Source organism: Mercenaria mercenaria, chromosome 5, assembly GCF_021730395.1.
Source record: "Mercenaria mercenaria strain notata chromosome 5, MADL_Memer_1, whole genome shotgun sequence".
Taxonomy (NCBI): Eukaryota; Metazoa; Mollusca; class Bivalvia; order Venerida; family Veneridae; genus Mercenaria; species Mercenaria mercenaria.
The window spans coordinates 87826903-87846168 of record NC_069365.1 but is presented as its reverse complement, the minus strand read 5'-3'; the positions used below and the strand labels follow the sequence as shown (position 1 = coordinate 87846168).

Sequence of the window (19266 nt, the reverse complement as noted above, 5' to 3'; positions counted from 1 at the left end):
ACAATAGCTCACCCCGAGCACTTTGTGCTCAGGTGAGCTAAAAATGAAAGGCAAAGGCAGTTTCTTCGCTTTTGGCTAAACCAAGCGTTTTTACAAATATATTAGTAAGCACTGTAATATATTCTACATTTTACATCCAAAAATTATAGTTTACTTGTCATTAAGTCTGACAAAATTAATTTTAAAATTTAGTAAAATAAGGCCGTAGAACATAATGCTGTTAAGCAAGCTCATATCCTTTCTGTTTGCCTGATACAGCATAATGGTGTATGTATGGTCCTGCATGGTTGCAACGTTATATCATCATATTATCATACAAGCCATAATAAACCTGTTACGCTCCTCTCTCAAGTTTGTTCACATTAGCTACAGCTAAAAACAGAAAAAAACTTTGAATGACCTCATTAACCGCGCTTAATGGAGGTTCATCAAACTTGGTCTGTAATATAATTATAAGGCCCTCTTTATTCAAATGGGGGCTCCTGGACCAGCTGCTAGAGCTAAAAGTAAAAATACCTTTAAACGAATTCTTCTCATGAAACGCATGGCTTCTTTTCATGAACCGCTGGATGAGTCCTCATCAAACATGGTTTGTAGCATAATTGTATGGTCTTTTCGATAGGGGATGCCTGTCCCCTTTTAGGAGACCACTAGAACTAAAAATCGAAAAAACTTTAAATGATTTCTTAATGGATCTTCGTCAAACCTGAATATTAGTCTATGGCATCATTATAGGGTCATCTTTTCATTTTGTTCAAATGGGGATTTGGAGCCACTAGAGCTCAAATAGAAACACATTTACGTGATGCGCTTCATATTTATCTTTGGTCTTAAGGTATTAGAGCACTAATAGTAATGTTTACAAAATGGCCTTTGCTTGGTATATTCTGAAAGGTAACCGTGTTTTGTACTATTTTGCAATTTTTAAACAACTTTTACCGTGCCGTTTTTTATAAATTTTGTATAACTTATGGTATCTCCTCAAGCTCAAGTACAGACAAATTTCAAAGTGATAGCCACTATCCAAAATGTTTGCAGAGAACTCATTTTACCATAAATTTTAATAAAAGAAACCTCAAACTATTGGTAAACAATTATAAAACACAAAATAAAAATGTCAATATCATTTTTTCTATGGTGCATCAAGTAAACGGATTTAATGAGAAAGAATTCATACTTCAACATTGAAAAAACAAGGTCGAATGCTGTGTTTCTGTTCTGAATTTTGCTATCTCCATTTAAAAATAACCTTAGGGCAAACGTAAAACCTACCTAAATTTCTTCCACAATATATAATCTAAGAGTGAAAGCAAAATAGAAAACTTTCACCGTGTGTAACTCAATATTTTTAAAGATGTGTAACTCTACCCATTCTGTTTAAGTAGTAAATTCACTTTGAACACCAAGAAATCGCTTATAAGATTCATCTTTTTCCATTTTTGTAAAAGAAAACAATAATAAGTCTTGAAAGAAGTAAAAACTTACTAGAAAAAAGGAAAATTAGGGGGAAAAAATTTGCTCCCAGTAGGGCTTGAACCTACGACCCCCTAAGAATTACTGTCAAAGTAGGTTTATGGTAGGAATTGAATACTCTTCAAAAAGGAGGTTCCCTATTAGTGATCTAATACCTTAAATGGGTAGGGCGGAGCACTTGGTCCTTTTAAGCGGACTCTAGAGCTAAAAATAGAAGAGGCAAAAAAACATGTGTGGAGTTAGAAAAGTTGCTGAGTAATCTTGTCAAACTCTTTGGCAACCTTTTAACTCACATACTCAATACGTCCCTTTTGTGAGTGATTAAAAGTGGCTGTTGACTTCTGACAGATCAAGTTTGATTTTTAAAACATCTGATGTTCTGATGATTTTTAATTTTAACCATAATTTCGAGGGAAGTGTCTTTAACTTTTTACGCAATATATTAAGTGGTATCAGTTACCTGATAACGATCATGTGACAACTGGATATAAAAATAGATGTGATTTCATTCAATATGAACTACTGCTAATTTTGGTTTAAATTAAAAACTTGAACAAATTTGATATTGATAATATTTGATACATCAAATCAATACATTTTTCTACCTTTGTCCAATGGATGAGCAGCAAAAAATTCAAACCGAGGAATTTACAATTGATGATAGTTTTACTGGCGAAAGTGGTGAATATGACTTGACGTTAATTGTGGATGGACATAAGATAAGAGTAATGAAAGTAGTACTATGTTTAGCATCGCCAGTGTTTCGTGCCATGCTTCAATCTGAGTTTAAGGAGAAAGATCAAGCCGAAGTTGAACTCCCAGGGAAGAAACATCAGGATTTTGTTGAGTTTCTTAGCTGTTTTTATCCGGACAAGCTTGAACAGGTCACAGGCAAGTAAAATATAGACATCCACTGCAAAAAAAACCTAGCCCCACCCCGCCAAACAGAGAAAAACACCAACACCACCACCAACAAAAGCACAAACTAAATATGTACAATTTGGAAGGTAAAGGTAAAATACTAAAGGCGTTTATGTAATCTCTATTTACAAACATTGTAAACACTTAGTAAACGTTTGTAGAACTTGATATGCAGTAATAGACTGTACTGTATAGAAACAGCATCATCAATTTTGACCATAATAGATCATATGAGTTAAAATTGTTTGCTTTTTTCAAAATCTTTGTAGGTTTTCTAAGGCAGTTTACATTGTTCGATAAACTTATGATAACTTGGTCTGACACGATAGTACATGTACATATCTTAGGCCGCTACATAAAGGACATTCACATACAAAATTTATGAATGTATTAATTTATACAAGTATAATATATATATATTTATTTATTTATACAAGTAAGTACTTTTTCATGGAAAACTGCCTAAAGTGCCTGTCCACATTACGTTTAGTCAGTTTCGTTGATGTAAAGCATTTTTACAAGAGAGACACCTTTCCCATTTCTACTGAAAATTAGCACTTTGGCGTTTGTATGTTTATAGTATGTTTCTATCTGTTACAATATTCTGCTAAAACATACACGACGTCCCAGAAAAATAAGGTTGTAACTGTTACTTACAACCTTATGTGGCCGATACATTTTCGGAAACTGCATGAAAATGGCTATAACCTGGACAGAAAATCATTATTTATTGAACCAGAAATGACATTTTGTTAATAATGAAAGGTCGTACCTGTTACTTACAACCCATTTTTGGCCAGTTTGAGAAATATGTACTGAAGGAAAAGGTCGTATCTGCCACTTACAAACTTTTAAGATTGCATATTATGTGATTTTGGATACAACAATTATATAGTAAATATGTCTTAAGTAGCAGATACGACTTTTCATTATTGGAGACTGTAAAATGGTATACTAAGTATATACAAGTTCTTAAATATCATTATCTTGATAAATACATGACCATCGATACTGTAAGAGTTAAAAAGCTTTAGCTATGATGTTGAAAAACAAATATGACTATATTTATGAGAAGTCTATAAGATAAGATATTTAGTGGGTTTCTTTTTCAGTTTTTTTAAAAGTATTGTTTTTCACTTACGACCTTTTATTTCTGGGGCGTGGAATTAAGACACACTTATAAAGTACCAATTTCAAAATCTTCGCAACACCTTTGAGAATAGATTAGTATTTCTTCTTTAACATTTAAATACATACTAAATAGAAAGGGAGATAAGCATTCCCATTATCCAACACATAAGATGACACAAGAAATCATCACTAAGCGCATCCACGGGTTTAACTTTTGACTTTACACAGTTTTACATAGATTTGATAACAATTAATATCTTTCCTGTTATTCCATGTTTAATTAACTTATGCCAAAAGCAAAAGTAAACGCTTTCTTAAAATCTACAAATGCACAATAAAGTTTTTCTCCTTTTCTCAGTTATTTATACAATGTGAAACGAGACAATTCAAGATAAATATAAAAATAAGAGGGTCATGATGACCCCGGATCGCTCACCCGAGTAATATGAGCTACATGTTTCAAATGTCAAACTGATGCTAAAATATTAAGAAAGTAGGCCAGTAGGTCACATTTATGGTCACTGAACCGCTGTGCAAAACATCAAAATTTCAAGGCTGTATCTTAAAAAATAAGAAAGTAGTTCAGTAGGTCAAGGTCACAATCAATTGACCCCTACATTGGGTCATCAAGTAATTATAACAAAACAGATTAGAAAATATGTTCAGATAATTTTTGAAGTATTTTTTCCTATATAACTCATATAGCATGTGACCCCGGGGGCTGGTCCTCTTTTCACCCAGAGGCATAATTTTAACAATCTTGTTAGAGGACCACTGGACAATGCTACATACCAAATATCAAAGGCTTTGGCCTTGAGCTTTCAGACAAGAAGATTTTTAAAGTTTTTTTCCTATTCAAGTCTATGTAAAACTTGGGACCCTCAGGGCAGGGCCTCTTTCATCCCAGGGACATAATTTGAACACTTTTGGTAGAGGGCTACTAGGCAATGCAACATACTAAATATCAAAAGCCTAGGCCTTGCAGTTTCAGGCATGAAAATGTTAAAAGTTTTTCCTATATAAGTCTTTGTAAAATATGCCCCCAACCCCCGGGTGTATTTTCACCTCAGAGACATAATTTGAATAATCTTGGTGGAGGACCACTAGGCAATGCAAAATACCAAATATCAAAAGCCTAGGCCTTTCAGTTTCAGACAAGAAGATTTTAAAAAATCCTATATAAGTCTATGTAAAACTTGGGACCTACGGGACGGGGCCTCTTTTCACCCCTGTGTAATAATTTGAAATATCAAAGCACTAGGACCTGTGGTTTTGGGCAAGAATATTTTTAAAGTTTTCCTTTTCGGTTGCCATGGCAACCAGGGTTCTGCATGGAATTCAATTCTTTGAACACTTTTTAAAGAGGACTATCCAGGGAACATCCCTGTGAAGTTTCATCAAAATTGGCCTGGTGGTTTAGGAGGAGATGTTGTTTAAAGGAAAGTGTGGACGGACGGACGGACGCCGGACGGTTCAAGCGATCACAATAGCTCCCCCTGAGCACTTGTGCTCTTGTGAGCTAATAAATAGTTCCCATACCAGCTTCGAATCTGCTTGAGCTTCAGTCTAAAGATTTATATTTTTCGCTCAACTGTACAGTTAATAATTTCCAGAATAAAACTATCGGGTTGCATCTAAAGTAGTGTTTGCTAGACAAAATCTAGTAAATTATCATAAATAGTATTTATCATACCGAGATATTTCAAAAGGAGTTATCAATCCCAGGTATTTGACCTAAATTGATATACCGAGATTCCTAACCAAGGCCATGATAAATGTGAAAATATTGTGAAGTTATTTGATTGACACCTGAAATGCGAAGAAATTTTGTATATTTAATTGTCAAGGCCTATATATATCTTCTTTTTTTTGTATTATTTCAAATGTACATTTTATCCGGCTGAAGAAGAGTTATTGAAACAGCAAGGTGTTCCGGATCAAATGCACAGGAAAGTTGTTATACGGAGCAGAATTATTTTAAATGCGTAAGTGCATTGTGATAGACGGTCTGGCGGAACTTGCTATCAAAAAACAGTTCTGTTATATAACAGCTCCGTTTTTATCCAGTTCTGCGCGTTAAACTGTAAAAGAAATCAAAGCAAAATTGCTGCGCCATGCGATAAGGTTCTGGTACAAAATCTTTATTTTTATCGTGTTAGCATCTTATACTTCACGTTCGGTATGGATATTATTCAAGAAATTATACTATTAATATGTAATTGTATATATTTTTTATCACCTGATTATGTAAAATATCGCGAAGACATGTGAAGAATCGTCCGTCAATACACTTAAAAAATGTGTGTAATTCTATGGGAAAAAAAAAAACAAACATATCATGAATATAATGGAAATAAGATATTATACATTCGTCTTAAATATGTCTGTCAATAAAATATGAGACTTATAGCATAAACTAGAAAGTATATTTCTGAAAATATCAAAAGAATTTTCTCATTTAACGCAGTTTTAATTACTAAAATGCTCTTTACTGTTGTCATTGCAGGCGATACTGTATACAGAATTCTGCCACTGGCTTTTGATTACCAAGTAAATGTATTACAGAAGAGGTGTCATGCGCGGCTGATAGAAGTCGTGAAAACAAGTCACTTGGCTGATGCGATTGAGATTAACCGGCATATTCAACTAGCTGAGATGTATGAGCTGAAAGATCTTAGAAAAATTTGCATTTCTGCAGCATCTGATTTTAAGCTCAAAGATTTAGAAAAAGCTGTCTTAGAGTATCCAATCCCTGAAAACATTCTTGTACAAATCCACCATCTTGCTCGCCGTAAACAGGAATTAAACAAAACAGATGACGATTATATGAAAAATTTATCGCAAAGTTCAAATTATGCAGGTATCATCGCAAAAGAAATGGAATCATCTATGCAATCATATATGCACAGTAGTAATAGCAATAGACTTTTTAGATCATTACGACTCTGGTACAGATTCTTTCAAGGCGAGGAAGAACGACTAGAAAAGATTATAAAAAGCTTGAAGGGTAAGAAGGTAAACAATGAGGTCAAAGAGGAATATGAACTACTACCTGAGACAGTTAAACAGCGCTTAAATCTGGACCATCAGAATTGAGAAGTATATTTACTCATCAGTTATCGTTGGAAGTCTGCATTTGGCTTTCACTTTGTTTGATATGACTGATGTTACTAAATAATCATATCATAGTTTATAAAATGTATCCACACGACGTTGTGGCATCGGAAAAGAAGTGTAACATCACAATTTACATGCTTTATTTTTTGATTCGATGCTCTAAGATACTCATTAAACATTATCATTTCATCAAAAATATTCCAGCAAAGTATACAATATTGCCGCACTGTCTCATCAAAGGATATAGTGGCTTTAATTGAAAAGATAACAATTTTGCAATAGAGAGCAGAATATCTTGAGCACGTAACACTAACAACGTATCTCAATTCAATGGGAAAATTATTTTAAAGAATCAGTCTGCATTTGTGTATAAGTATTCAAGAGTCTGTACAAAACATTAAACCGGTTTAACCCTTATCATGCAGGACACGACTGATTCTGCCTTTGCGACCAGCGTAGATCATGATCAGCCTGCACATCCGTGCAGTCTGATCATGATCTGCACTGTTCGCCATTCAGTCAGTATCATTTGGTAAGCACCCCTTTTAACAGTTAATGATACTGTCCAAATTGAAAGATGGACAAGTTCATCATAGAAATTTAGCGGGATAAGGGTTAAAAATAAACAAAGATCCAATAGGAAGAGCCACGTTCCAGGACCACAGCCACCCCAAAACAACCAGATAGCAGTGTATATGTATGTGTATATTGTTTTATTTACCCAAACATAACAGACAAAGTAAAACAATTAGACAACAAGGAGAAAACACATAAAGGAACACCATGGGACACCGCCGTGGAACAGTCAGTGGCAAAATAGATTAAACAGGAACAGTGAGGAAGATGGTTCGCACTAACTCTCACTCTTAACTTCAACCATCTTTAAAAATATCCCCGTTATGTGAATCTCTAAAGTCGCAATGGCGTCTAAAGGCACGATATGTTAACCAAGAAAATGCTCGTACAAATATATACAAATAGAAAATATCCATATACGCATTTACAAAATCCCATTAGGATTAAAGACCTGCTTATCATGGAGTGTTCCACCTGCTCCACCAAACACTATCAAAGAGGAAAGCGCAGTGTCCAACAGTAAAAGACTGAACACTGAACATGTAGAGTTTCTCCAAATAACCTCTGTCATAACTTCTGTCCTCTTTTACCGTTGGAAAATTGCCATGACCAATATACTTATGTTGTTTGTAAATAACATCCCTGTAGAAGTCTAGTTTTGATAAATGTTGTCGCAGAAGTGGCCTTAAATTGATTTTACGTTTTAAAGCCAAGTGAGAATTCCAATAGGAAAATTGAGTGAAACATTAAGCAGTTGATGATAACGGTAGCCCTGCTTGAGGAGTTCATTGAAGTCTTCAGCATGTCTACTCGCTCATGCAAATTCTATTGAGAAATGTATATCTCTATCTCAGAAGTTGCCCGAGGCTCTGCCTTATCCAAATGAGGGAAATGTACAATACTGAAACTGAAAAAAAAATATCTTGAAAAAAAAGTGTAAATTTGATCATAATAATTATATACAAAGATGTAAATAAAAAAGAGCAATTGTACCTGAAATGTTAGTTTTATTTAATTAGAGCCCACTGCAAGTAACTGGCATACGAGCAGGAACTTAATTGTACGCTACTCATAAAAATCTTTTTTTTTTGTTTTGTTACATGTGTGATATCCTTTTGTTTTGTTACATGTGTGATATCTTTTTGTTTTGTTACATGTGCGATTTGTTACATGTGTGATATCTTTTTGTGTTGTTACATGTGTGATATATTTTTGTTTTGTTACATGTGTGATTTCATGTAAAATATAACTGACGCATACAATTGTTTTTTAAGATAGCTCTGAATATGGACAATGCATTCATTCCAAAAAGCCCTATATCACAAGAATTAAATCTACACCTGAAATATGCTTACTAGTATTGAAATTTAGCATTTTAATTTCATTATGATACTATTGTTTGAATTATTATATCATATTTTATAAAAAAAAATACATAGAGGCACTGTTGCTCTTGAAACATAACATATTTGGTAGCTTTAGATTTAAGACAACTAGCATACCAGTTCGAAATATTTACGGGTTGCTACTTATAAGCCTAACATGTGCAAATGTTAAACTTCTGCTAAACGAAATACTCATATTATGTAAATCGGTTATATGCAAAAACTAGACATAGAACTTCCCTTTCAAAAAGAGGGTTTAGTAAGTGGACAAATTACTGGTGGCAAAACTTATTTTTTCCCCAAATGATACTCCAAAACTTCAGTACTAAGAGTTTTAAGTTCGAAAATAAAAGTTAACTCTTAAACCGAGTCTTCTATTATTTTGCACGGTCGCGTGCTATGCTGCTTAAGGATCTTATATGAGCCCTGCCATGAGAAAACCAACATAGTGGGTTTGCGACCAGCATCCGCACAGTCTGGTCAGGATCCATGCTGTTCGCTTACGGTTTCTCTAATAGCTATAGTCTTTGAAAGCGAACAGCATGGATCCTGACCAGACTGCGCGGATGCCCAAGCTGGTCTGGATCCATGCTGGTCGCAAAGCCACTATGTTGGTTTTCTCATGGCACGGCTCATTATAGATTTAATTGTTAAGAGAACAAGAACTACTTCTCTGTCTGTTCTTTTTGCGGAACAAGTTTTCAGTCATGTTTGAGAAGGTTGTCATAGATGCAACTGTTTGAGCAACCACACCGTTCTCGCTTAGAAAATATTTGGACCCGAACCCATGCGTCTACTTTTCTGAAATAAACAAGCTTATAAAACCGATATCATAATTAAATGCAACATCTAAAGTGTTTCAAAATTCTTAAGTAATATCCACAATATTACATCCTGTTTTTATTAATGATACTTATACATTTGTATTGGGTGGGATAATTAGACAGAAGCTAAACACAACAGTTCATCAATTGTCTAGAAACTCGCCAAACCTCGTGTGGTATGCTTCAATTATCGAAAAGTTAAAAACTAAACCTACATTTAGATCAAAATCAACATTCTGCATATATATCGAGTTTGTCACCAGTTTTCGTTTTTTATTTCTGAAATATAAGATGCAATAGTAATGTCAAATTTTGAGTATATGTGGAAAATTTTTAACATTGATACTACACGGAGAGGTTAAATAAAAAAGCTTTTAGTGAGGATTGAAAGCGGAAATATGTTACACACTAATGTATTGTGTCCTCCTTAATTTAAAGGATACTGTATAAGTAAAATAGAAAATACATCTACTGAAAAGATTAAATTTTCTACATACGAAAAAAGGAGTATATTCATTGTTAAAACAACATAAATATAATTTTGAAATTCAGGGTTCCGGGATAACAAAGCTCGTTCTGAGAGTTACACTTTGCCATTCCAGTTCTTTTCATTCTTGTTCTCACTCAAAAAGCTTTAAAACATATCATTTCATATTTTGTTTAATCGTCTCTTGAAGGAGATCAATTTCTTCTTCTTTCAGAACTGGTGGGGATATTCCCCCGCGGACATTTTTTTTCTATCTGGCATCTTAACGCTTCTTTTCAATTTGTCCAATACGTACTTCTTCGTCCTTAAAATACCAAAGGCATAGTCTTCAGGCTCTTAGCTTATTGGTACCTGTTTTAAGTTTTTCTCTGATAATATTTAAATAGTATTCTTCATCCGTAGATAATGTATTGAATGTGTAAAATTTGTAAAGGTACTTGTACGCAGTGTGTCTGTTTATTTACAATCATATTTTAAAAGCATCTCAAACGATGCTCTTTATCGCGGTGATGAAAAAGAGTAACTGGAACAAAAATCGTCTCCAAGAAAAAGAATACCAACGCGAAACAAAACTAATACAGTGGTTATAGGGTTTCGAATTATTTTTATGCTTGCCGCTGTTATAAAAATAAGAACACTGTGATTAAATCAGTTTGCAAACTATATTTTTAGACGAAACAGTTTACAAGATGCTACCCTTTACTGTGGAATATCTGGTGAAACTTGCATATTCAACTTGCCGCACTCTATAAACTGAGAAACGATACATTGCCATTGTATCTAAATTTAAACGCGACAAATCCATAGAAGCAGAAACAGCATCAAGCCTTTGTACAGATAAAGAATATTGCAATTAAAGCGCTATGAATTTGACAGAATCAATAAAGAATTTCTTTTCAAGTTCGGAATTCAAACAAACATTAATGGATTAATGGTTACATGGAAACAACCAGACTTGAAATTCTGAGAGTGTTGAAAGAAGTTGAGGTGAAAGGTTATACTTCCGCTATTTAAAAGAGAGAAGATGTACAGAAAACAAAGCGAACACTTACAGAATATATTCCAAAAATATATACAATTACAAATTTAAAAAAAAACAACTGCCTTTTGGATTACCAAAACTAAAAAAAGCCAAACAAGACTCAAGGATATAAATATGGAACATTAAATTTTAAAGATATAATTATTGGTAAAGCTACTGTTTTATACTTCCACGTGAAGAGACTGACTGGTTAGTTAGCCAAGCGTTGTTTTAACAGACTTCTAAAAGCAGCCAGCATATCGCCATCCTTCAGGCTGGATTGGAAGAGAATTCCATGGCATTGCAGAAGACGACGCAAAGCTCTGCATGCTATGATTGTCATACATTACAGTTCTAGTTTTTGCAAGTAAAAACGTAATAGGACCTTTGTCCTGTCATCTAAGTTATACAGTTGTGATTTTGTCTATTCTGAAACGAAAATCTTAAATAATCGTGTTCTCGCCTGAAAATGTGAAATGTGCTGTTACGTTTATTTTGTTTAAAACACTTCAAAGTAAAGAGTGATATATGTCCCACTGCTAGTATATAAATCGCAGAAATAAATTATGTTTCACCAAGAAGATTTATCAACAAGGCCATTAAGATCACCCAAGAAAGAGTAAACATTTCCAGAATCTAAAGAAATAACTCAGCTTTAATATTACTAGTAATTTGCTAAATGACGTAATCTGTATTTTCTTAAAGCCTTGCAATTCTGCTGATCATTTATTGTACATGTATATAGCACTATTGCTTTATAGTTTCATAATTGTTTTCAGAATATCTTTGCTAACATTATTAAAAGCAACCTTTCCATAAATTCCGATTTTTACATAGGGAAAATACATTTTTGGCCCTGAAAGGATATTATTAGAGGCATCTTTTTAAAAAACATAAACATCTTACTACTACTCTTGGACATGGTGTATACTAAGTAGTTTATAAATAAAGCCACAATTCACGAAAAAATCCTGTTATGGATGAATCAAATGAATCAGAGACCGCAAGACCAGACCATTCACGGAAATTGAATTAGAACTGACTTCTTTAGATATGAGTAATACCAAGAAATGTTCTAATGTTTATAATTGCTCTACTTAGAAGAATTGCATTTTTCTTAACAGATGAGATGAAACTATTGTATTACAATGCATATATTATGTCAACCATGGGGACTTTGCCATAAATCGGACACTGATAAAACTACATCTTTGCAAACGCGCTATAAAAATAATTACAAAATCTAAGTCTGGCGACTTTGATGATGTATTAAGAAATTCAAAACTTTTATCTTTTGAGAACAGGTGCAAATACCATATTTCATTATTAGTGTACAAAAGTAAAACAGGAGATTTTCCTATCTACATTTCAGATTTACTACATTTTGTTCATAATGATAATTACAGTCTGCGCCCATCCGAACACACGGATCTTTCTATTGTTAAACCTGAAACAAACATTTAGCTACAAAGCTGCATATGAAATTCACTTCCTTCTTACATTAAACTTCATAATAATAATATAACTGCGTTCAAGCATGATTTAAAGAATTTTCTCTTGTTACAATAGTTTTCAGCAATTTATTACTTGTAAACAACAAGAATTTTGTTGAATAAATATTACTGTACTTGTTTCCATTATTATAAAATTGTTATTCTTTTACATATTATTCAATTTCTGTGAAACATTTATTTATATATACTATGGTATGACAGACTATTCTGTTTTCTGTATATCAATCTGAAATTCTATACATGGAAGACTTTCTTTTGTACATCTTAATGTCATGAATAATCTTTGAGACGCATGGTAATTCTTTTAAAACATAGTTATTGTTTATTATTATGTTTATTTAAGACTTCTTTAATTTGAGACGTGTTTGTCGAAGAAAATTAAAGTAATTCTGATGTGTATTTTTGTATAAATGTTTAATTATAAATTGACAGTATGATTGTGTGTATGTGTGAATGTATATTAACTGAAGGCCATACTGGAAATAAATTGTATAATATTTGTATTTGTACACTTAGTATGTAATCTTCAGAAAATAAAGTAATTATTATTATTATTGTTATTATTATCATTATTATTATTATTATTACAATGGAAATGGGAAAGGTCGCGTTAGAACTAAGCACGTAGCTGCCTACAGCAGTGTGTGTGTATGTGTTTGTATGCGTGTGTGTTTGTGTGTGCATGTGTGAGTTCGTGTGTGTATGCGTGCGTGTGTTATAGATATAAAATAACCTATACACAAAATACACAAAGCAAAACAAATAGGCAACGATGACAAAACAAACAAATATAGGAAAACATTTGGGCAACGCATTGAAACGGTCACTTGCAACACACCACTTTGGTTTCTTTTTTAAATTTGTTAATGGTGCACATTTGAACCTATTCTTTAACACTCAACATATTACACGGTTACAGGACAATAAAAATTCAAATTACTAGAACATCTAAGGGAATGCAATTGGACTGTAACAATTTTGGTATAAAATACAATGTAGGAACATTTTGTTATGAGGAACAGGCATCAGGCCTAAGACACACTTATTTTTACTATATGTTCTATATAGACACTGACCAGTGGTCACCGTATTGCAATTTTGCATGCATTCCCAACCGCCTAAAAATACCTGTACTCAACAGAACTATTCAAGAGAAAAATTCCAGCCACAATAAACATGGGGTTGACCGGCTAATTATTCCACCATTTTTAACCATATTACATGCGTATGAAGAATACTCTCTAGATGGCCGCAAACAGGCAAAACTGTCCCTGTAAAAAATCTTGTTATGCATATTGTGACATTCTCATTCTGTCAGATTGTACATGTACCTACTGTTTAATATCTCCTCTAGTCAATTATGCCATTTATTGCAGGTCTTTCACTCAAAACTTCATCAATATTCACCATCAAACAGAGGAACTGTTTTCGGCGTAACCACTTCTTTACTGTGGTCAACTATGGGCAAAAACTGTGCAATTGTCAGCCAAGGGCAAATAACTTGTGCCATCTATAGGCTGTGTACCAATAAAAGAAACTGTTCTTTGTTTCATATAAAATTCAGCTACTTCAGATCAATTTTGACACACTATATATTTTCACTCCGTCGTAGACCTATTTTCCACAATTTGCTTCAAGAAAACGAAAAAAAAAAAAGGATTTTGAATAGTATGCAGTGCAATGCAAGTCAGCCGAAGTCAGGTACCCTCAAAATCATGCGAATATCAGCATGAAAAGTGTCTAATTTTACGTAAAATTCATTCTACGAGTAAAATAATGCCATTTGGCCCCCGGTTTACGCGCAAATGCGCTAAAAAGGGAAAATTATGATCTAGTTTTTAGGTTCATTTTTCTACTACACCACAGAATACAACCTATGCACATTAAACATGCCCGTGCAAAGAAAACTACTTCCACTTGAGATTGCGGATACTCGTGTAACAGAATGGTGAGTAATATATAGGCTTTTATAATTTAAACTATAAGGAAGTTTAGTTGAAACATGTTCTATTTCATTCGATCAAGTAGCAAAGTCATTGTGCAAACAAAATACATTTATGAAATGTTGAATCACAAAACAAGGAAGTTTACATGTGGCAATTAATTAATTATAAAGTCTAAATTCGAAGGAAAACATGGAACAATACGAAGTTGATGATAGATTTGTGAGTGAGTCTGGTCAATTTGATTTAACACTGATCCTTGGCACACATAAAATCCTGGTATCTTAAGCCGTATTGAGCGTTGCCTCGCCTGTGTTTCGTGTGATGTTAGAATCGGACTTCAAAGAGAAAGACATGAACGAAGTCAATCTCCAAGGGAAAAAATATGAAGATTTGGTAAAGTTTCTATGCTGCATTTATCCGGACCGACTAGAACATGTCACAGGTAAGAATACACTTTCTTTTCTTTGAAACAAAATGTCTGCAGTTAAATGTGTTATATTTTGTGTAAGATAGGAAAACTTGAATGACAAAAGCATATATGTTGCAAAACTGTTTCAAACAGCTAATTAAGCAAACTGGCATGATTTTGCAATGGTATAACAGGATTACTGTAAACTGGATCAGTCTGGTATGTCTGATTTTGTTAAATGAAAAGATTTGTTTTATTTAATCTTTAGTTATAGAGATCAGAGCGCTACGAAGACTACTTTGGACAAAGTTAGAACTTGGGAGTAAGGTGTTTCACATACATTATTTTAAGAAGATTCGTCATAACTATTGGTTTATTCTAGGAATCTTAAAGATAAATAAAAGACAGATTTGTCCTAAAATTAATCAACGGCACCATATTAAAAGGATACAAGTTATATCCTATTTGAAAGTTCATTGTTACGTCAGAGGGTAACAATTTCTTGCTACAGAAGATAAAAGTAACAGAAAGACAAACCAGCAACTATTAACAATAACCGTGAACGTTTTATTCATGAACCTAATAAAATATAAGTACCTTAAAAATTCACAGAGCCATAAAGTCCAATCTTATATGTAAAAATAGTCCAAAATCCTGTCCGGGTCAAATTTAAATCCAATCAGAATAAACTCCACAATGTTTCACACAGATCAAAAGTAACTTTATTATATCCAAAAATTATAATTCCTCTCTTCAAAGATAACTTTTTTAAATCCACAAATTTCAGTAAATCCTTCAAATAATCCTTCAAAATATTAAATATCTGAACTGCCAATATTTAGTTATTAAGAAATACAGGAAAGTTTTGATCAATGTCTACAATCTAAGTTTTATACTCCAGGTTCTTAGGTTCTAATCTTACAACACACATAGTTCTCTTTATAAAGTATCAGTAAAGTTCCAGAACATTCAAGTAATACTAAGAATAAAAAGAACATTCTGGAAAAAAAACAAGGACAATCTTTTCTAAAAATAACTGTCATACACTGTTCATCAGTATTGTTACAGAACAAAATAGAATATTCTGGATTAAAATTTCTTAAAACTTGGTAAGTAAACAATAATTTGTTTCATGGGAAAACGACATATACATAACATCATACTTGGGATGATTATTTATAAAACAAGTTGGAGAGAGGATGAGACTTCGAATTATGCACGAGTTTTAACTAAACTGTCGAGTTAAACAACTCATCCCATCAACTGAAAACAAACTGATGACAGGGATTTCCGACAAGCCTTTTCAACTTTCAACAATTCGAATAGTTATTCACTGCAAAGTCCATGGCTGTAGTGGAAGTGAATACTATGGTGGCTGATTTCTGCCAGTGTCGTTCTGGCGCCCTCGCCATAACGAAAGAACGACGTTTTCATCTTTTGGCATTGTTTCGTTCCCTCGTTCTGGCGCCCCCGCCAAAACGATATAACGAAGAATGCAACGCGACAGAACGAAAGAACGACACTTATAAACAGCGCCCTATAAAATGTCGTCTTGGCGTTCTGTCGTCCTGGCGCCCTCGCCACAACGACGGAACGAAACAACGCCAAATGTGAAAATATCGTTCTGGCGTCATGGCGCGTTCCGGTAGAGCATGCGCAGTGTTGTCATAATTTTCGTATTTTGCCTAAGCCCATTTCTACTGTTTCATAAATAGATAGATACACTTTTTCACGGAATCCATACAAGTTTGGAAACGGCACCTATCTTTCATATTTCACACTTCATTTCATTCATATCACCCGGTTTTGTTTCAAGCTTAAGTTGAAAATAACAGCGACTTAGCATAAACATGTATATCCAGCTATAATACTCACGTTATTCAAATTTGGAAAAAAATAAACATACTGATAAAAACGGTGGAATATTTTATCTAGTGTTAAATATGTATACGGTCAAATACTTAAAACATCTTAGCCGTATTTTTACTCTAAACATAAGTAAATATTTTTTTTTATTTAATGCATTCATTCTAGCTTTGATGGAAAAGAATAATATCAGAAAACATGTGGTTATATCCACTCCCTTTGTGAAGTACATGTTTAAATATGACGAAAAACTGGGTCATCAATTAGCAGCAAACATAATGAACCTTAAGGTACAATTTTCAAAATTACATTAAATTATATACATATCATAAACATGATTAAATCGGCTAAGACCACACAACAATAGAATTTTTCGTCGTATGTTTCCGCCACACTCCGTGAAAATCGAAAGTTGCCGAATATGAATGTACGGTACGGGTACGATATGGGGATTAGGAACAACCCAAATGGCGGTCTCCACTAAAAGGGAGTAACTCCGAGTTACTCTGCCGAAACATGACAACACTGCGCATGCTCTACCGGAACGCGCCAGAACGCCAGAACGATATTTTCACATTTGGCGTGTTTCGTTCCGTTGTTGTGGCGGGGGCGCCAGAACGACAGAACGCCAAGACGACGTTTTTAGGGCGCCGTTTATAAGTGTCATTCTTTCTTTCTGTCGCGTTGCATTCTTCGTTGTATCGTTATGGCGGGGCGCCAGAACGACAGAACGAGACAACACCAAAAGAGGAAAACGTCGTTCTTTCGTTATGGCGGGGGCACTGGCAGAAATCAGCCACCATAGATTACCACTATTTCTTTCAACACCATAACTTAGTTGTGTGTTCTATTTGCAGGAGAAACAGTTTACAAGATTTTACCACTTGCCATTGAATATCAGGTAAACGTTTTGCAACAGCGATGTCATACTCTCCTTATACAGATAGTTAGAGAAAAGCATGCTTCAAATGCGACGGAGATATATAGACATATTCAGATTGCCGAATTCTACAAACTTGACCAACTGAGAGACAAATGCATCGCCATAGCATCTGAATTTAAACTTGACAAGACCATTGAAGCAGAAACAGCATATCCAGTTTCTGATAAAGCTCTGATGCAGATAAAGAATATGACCATCAGACGATATGAGATGGACAGAGCCGATGATGAATTTCTTTTTAACAAGACTACTATGCCCCAGTATTCAATTACTCGTGGCAGTTATCTTCCAAAAGCTGATGATTACAAAGACATTATTAGAAATGAAATTGAGAGAAGTTTCAACAACCAAATAAGAGGTGTGCGACTATGCTTTAGGTATTTTAAAAGCGATAGAGAACTGCTTGGACAAACTATAAAGAAACTGAAGGATGCGCGAGCAATGCCTAGGTCTAAAATAAAGATGGAATGGAATATGCCACTAGGGCCTTCACAGGAGGAAGAATTTGAACTTCTTCCCGAGATTATTAAGTCAAAGCTTTTTTAATATAGACAAAACGTCATGAATGATAATGAAAAGTGAAGAAGATTATTGACAGAAACAAAACGATAACATGTAACCACACAAACATATACAAATCGGTAATTTCAAAATTGGTGAGTAACGCTTCAAAGCTTCAGCGGCAAAGATTTTCAGGTTGAAAAGAAAAGCTCTACGTGCCAACAATAATCATGTATAAACATTGTGTTGTCAAGTTGCTCTTATTTTGTCTTTCTTTGAGGGTTTCTTCTGTTATGACCTTTTTGTGTCGATTCGCCGTAAAATCCAACTCACCGCCCACTCACTTGTGTAAAAGTGTTCTCTTTCATCCGATTTATGACAAGTATATAGAATTGGAATGAAAATTTGGACTTGACCAGCCAGTGTAACATTAAATATTGCCCCGTTGAAAATTGACCCCGTGGGTCCTTTTTCAATGAATGACTGATCAATTTACCCCGTCCGTTATTTAATGATCCCTTCACGCGTGAAAATTTGACCCTCGTTTATTAAAACACTGATCAACTATAGTCAGGTTATAAAATTGAAAACTGATCCCAATAATTTTACGCAATACAGATCAAAAATTAACATTTCTGTATTTTTTTTTTTAGGACTGTAAGTAATAAACGTTTAGTTATACATTCGAGCACGCCACAAGCTAATAATACGTCTAATTATTTGCCAATTCATAGGCCATAATTCAGCAGATACTGGTCAGATACAGAAATTAAAACCCAGCTACACATCTTAAGTTGCTTATTAACGTCTATATGTAAAGTTGGTGACTATATGTGTAATGCATGGAAGCTGATCACCTACAGTCGGGTCGTTTTTCAACGTTAAATTCAAAAGCTCTCATCTATTTAGGGCCGCTGGTTCGAGTCGCAGTACTGACATGGTTGTTTATGTTTTATTGGTATGTCATGTAATGGTGGTGTAACGTTGAAATGACTCAGGAGGTCAATTTTCAACGATGTAAATTACCGACGGGTGTTAAATATAACGTTACACCACCTTTACATGACCAAAAATAAAACACTAACTGATGCGAATGCCTAATATATTATAGGCGGATCAAGTCAAACCATTCACAGTTTAAGGCTCGGTGAA

The 19266-nt window shown here is 34.0% G+C and overlaps 2 protein-coding genes and 1 long non-coding RNA gene across 3 annotated transcripts in view; 2 read left to right on the top strand and 1 right to left on the bottom strand.

Annotated features, from left to right (window-relative positions):
- Positions 1-1988: 1988 nt before the first annotated feature.
- LOC123557861 (uncharacterized) lies at positions 1989-8477 on the top strand. Its single transcript, XM_045349600.2, has 2 exons — positions 1989-2364; positions 6032-8477. The coding sequence occupies exons 1-2, from the start codon at positions 2088-2090 to the stop codon at positions 6619-6621; spliced, it is 867 nt and encodes a 288-aa protein (XP_045205535.2). The 5' UTR covers positions 1989-2087; the 3' UTR covers positions 6622-8477.
- The window catches only part of LOC128557202 (uncharacterized), a 61949-nt gene continuing 50019 nt past the window's right edge, over positions 7337-19266 (bottom strand). The window contains exon 3 of the long non-coding RNA XR_008371119.1: positions 7337-8125. This is a non-coding gene — a long non-coding RNA (uncharacterized LOC128557202). The remainder of the gene's footprint in view (positions 8126-19266) is intronic.
- LOC123557860 (uncharacterized) overlaps positions 14414-19266 on the top strand; it is a 96031-nt gene continuing 91178 nt past the window's right edge. Inside the window, exon 1 of the mRNA XM_053544227.1 lies at positions 14414-14837. Within this exon, the coding sequence (XP_053400202.1) occupies positions 14717-14837 (121 nt within the window). The 5' untranslated portion in view covers positions 14414-14716. The remainder of the gene's footprint in view (positions 14838-19266) is intronic.

Excerpts from the sequence above, each read along its gene's own strand:
- LOC123557861 (XM_045349600.2), top strand. The coding sequence starts at position 2,088 with ATGGATGAGCAGCAAAAAATTCAAACCGAGGAATTTACAATTGATGAT. Across the intron at positions 2,365-6,031 it reads CAAGCTTGAACAGGTCACAG|GCGATACTGTATACAGAATT; the intron begins GCAAGTAAAATA and ends TTGTCATTGCAG.